The 3,283-nt window shown below is 41.1% G+C and overlaps 1 protein-coding gene across 1 annotated transcript in view; it reads right to left on the reverse strand.

Annotated features, from left to right (window-relative positions):
- Positions 1–803: 803 nt before the first annotated feature.
- DCX (doublecortin) overlaps positions 804–3,283 on the reverse strand; it is a 125,432-nt gene continuing 122,952 nt past the window's right edge. The window contains exons 5-6 of the mRNA XM_027767964.1: positions 2,955–3,049; positions 804–1,004 (exon numbers count right to left, since the gene is read on the reverse strand). Of these exons, the coding sequence (XP_027623765.1) occupies positions 804–1,004; positions 2,955–3,049 (296 nt within the window). The remainder of the gene's footprint in view (positions 1,005–2,954; positions 3,050–3,283) is intronic.

The raw sequence follows: 3,283 nt of genomic DNA on the forward strand, positions 1-3,283 counted from the left end.
AATTTTGAAGAAATTCAAAAGAATTTTAAAAACAATGAAGAAAACAGTGAGGCTCTGACAGCACTGCCACCTGTGAGCTTGTTCTAATCTTCAATGATTAAAATCAATTTTAGAATTAAGTCAAGATACAAACAAGCTGTAAGTGCCTGCAGGTCCAACCAGGAGAAACACTTTAACAATGCCAACACTCACCGCAATGGGATTATGGATGATGGATGGCTCCTCAGCCTAAATGAACAGGATATGCCCATTGAAAAGCTGAATAACTTGTGTGCAGACCGAAACACCCAAATTTCCTCCAGCACTTTGGAGAAGATACTGATGGAAGGTACTGAGATAGGTCATGCTTCTCAGAAGGAAGGTAACAAAAAATAACCATATGGCAATGATAAAATAAGAAGCAGTGTAGCAGGCCAGCAGGCAGCATACTGGTTAAGGTGCTGGACTCCCAAGTGGCCAACTGTGATTGGAGTCCTAGACCTGAAAGCTTGAAAATCACATTGTGTGTGTGTACGTACCTCCCCAAAAATCCCAGGAGGAGAATGGAGGGGAAGGGATTGTGGTGTGGCCATCTAACCAGGGGGCTGATTTCTTACTTTCCCTCTCACTATCTCTCTTTGACAAGCACATGCACCCTGTGGCAAAAAAGAAAAAAAAAAAGCAGCAGCATAGTATAGGAGATTCTTTGTGGACAGTGGAACAACAGAGGCAGGATCCTCTGGTTTTGGAATGTCCTCACAGTAACAAGCTTTATTGCTCAGCAAAGAATAACTAAAAGCTCACTAAGAACATTTTTTTAAAATCTATCTCCTGATCTTTGGATTATGCTTTCTACACAGAGAGTTCAGCAAATCCTCCCTCCAGGAAACCAAATTGCTCAGCCAGACAGTCAGAAGGTTCTGGTTAGGATCAATACCAGGAGTTAAAGGGGTCATTAAAGAAGTGAAAAGGGCATTAGGAATGATGAAGCAGGCAATGGTCAGATTAACCAGGAAATTAAAAGCCTGATGTATAAAAAAGGAAATGAGCATGAATGCCAAGCAGTCATGTACTGCTAAATGTTTAACAGCAGGCTTTCTGTGGGAATAAAACAACAGCCTTAAGTTGTAGTATTTGCCAGTTTCTGCGGTGTAAATATTCCCACCACAGCTGAGTTCAAGTTACTGACATAACGTCATTGAACACAGACTTGAGAAGTGATGTACACAATCAGTTCTCATGAGCTACTAGTGAGAATGGGCTCCAGCATACTGCTGGCATTGACTTAAATACCAGTCCTACTGCCAGCTATGTTGTCTAAGTAAGTAATTTAAACTTTCTAGGTCTCAATTTCCTCATCTGTAAAAACATCAACCTCATATGATTATTGAGAGAATTAAACGAAACTGATTTATCTTCCTCTAAGATATTTTCCAGTTCTGTGATGGAGTTAGCCATAATTGTTGGCTTTTTTTTTTTTTTTGCCTTTTTCCATCTAACATAGGTCTTGTGAGTCAGGAGAAGGCAAGAGAATTCTAGAGAGAATTGTTCCACAGTGTGGTAATCAGAGAAGAACTATATCCAACTGTTTCAAGTACAATATAACAGGTTCAAGACAGTGACCTCTCCAGATTTTCTACACAGGAGAGATTTCTGAGTGTCAATATGTTTGGGAAGTGATGCTAGAGAATTTATACACTTCTATTTTTTTAACAATATATTTATTTGAGATAGTTTAAGTTATGTAAATGGTATCCCTTAAGACCAATGTAATATGTATATGTCGTCTCTTTCTACATTGTACCAGAATCTACCTGATAATGAAGATCACATAGTGGGTATGGTGGTCCCCATGGCCTAGTGGTTAAGGGAGCCAGATACCACACAGTTAACCACACAGTTCAGGTCCTAGACCTGCACCTTGAAAAACACATTGGGCACGTATGCATGCATGCTCAAAATTTGGACAAGATGGAGTAAAGGAGAAGGGACTGTGGTATGATCACTCCCCATTGGAAGGTGCTTTCTTTCTCTCCCTCTCTCTGTCTATCCCTGGGAAGTGCACACACTCTGGCCAGAAAGAAAGAGAAAGAAAGACAAAAAGAAAGAAAATATAAACAAGAATCTATTCATTCATTATTGTCCAGCAGCAGATTTAAAGGGAATAACTCACTGCAACATTTTTTGACTGTTATGTTTATGTTACTTCCATTGACTGATTCCACTGGCATTAGTTTCCCTCAGTATCCCATTTTCTATGCCTCTAAGTTGGGGAGACAAGTGAGAAACTCACCCCATAAGATGTGGTTGGGTTATTACCAATTAGCTCTGCACTTGGGACCTTTGTACTTCTACGTTTTGGAAGAGGTACCAGAATGTAATTGGAAATGCATAAACCAGGGGTCAGAGGGATAAGTAAACGTGACTAGAAGATTGGTCCCTGCTGGAATTTCCAAGACGTCATGATAATGGAGCCAGAAAAAGGGGAATTATGGCCTTAGTGTACTATTTATTTATTTATTTATTTATTTATTTATTTATTTGAGAGAAATTTTCGCTATAGGGCGTGTGCCTTCGCCAGACAGAGAGAGACATAGAGACGGAAAGCGAAAAATCACCCCCCAGAGGGGATGGTCACGCCACAATCCCTTCTCCTTCATTCCCCCGGGGGGATGGTCACGCTGCAATCCAATCCCTTCTCCTCCATTCTTCTCTCAGGATCTTGGGCACACATGCACACGCACCCGGTGTGAGTTTAAGCCACCGGGTCCAGGACTCGAACCACGGTCGACTACATGGGAGTCCAGTGAAAGAATATAAACAAGAATCTATTCATTCATGCCAACTGCTGGTCTCTAAGCATTTTTTTTTCTTACTGTACTATTAAAATAAGTATGCAAGAGAAAAAATGTCACCCAAAAGTTCGAGAAATTCCAAGTGCAAAGGGGTTTAGTAAGGTATAAGAGACATAATACCTTGTGCTTCCGGAGGCTGCCAGGACTGGTGGGCGTAGAGATGGGAGACTGCTTAGACTTGGGGGTAGAGAGCTGGCTGCTGGAGGTTCCGTTTGCTAGCCCAAGGCAAGAGAAAAGGAAGGGATAAAAATCAACGGCATACAAAGGAGCAAGTTATTCTTCCCCTCCTAAGACACAAAGAACATTCAAACAAGGTATACAGACAACTAAGTGATTTGATGAATAGAACAAAGGTGAAAAGAAACACATTCCTCAAAAGAGCAAAAACTACAATCCTCAGTTAATTGGATCCCCACTGCAGTGCAAAGCAGTCATCCTCCCACTCTTTC

The sequence above is a fragment of the Tupaia chinensis genome, unplaced genomic scaffold, assembly GCF_000334495.1.
Source record: "Tupaia chinensis unplaced genomic scaffold, TupChi_1.0 Scaffold144991_2, whole genome shotgun sequence".
Lineage (NCBI taxonomy): Eukaryota > Metazoa > Chordata > Mammalia > Scandentia > Tupaiidae > Tupaia > Tupaia belangeri.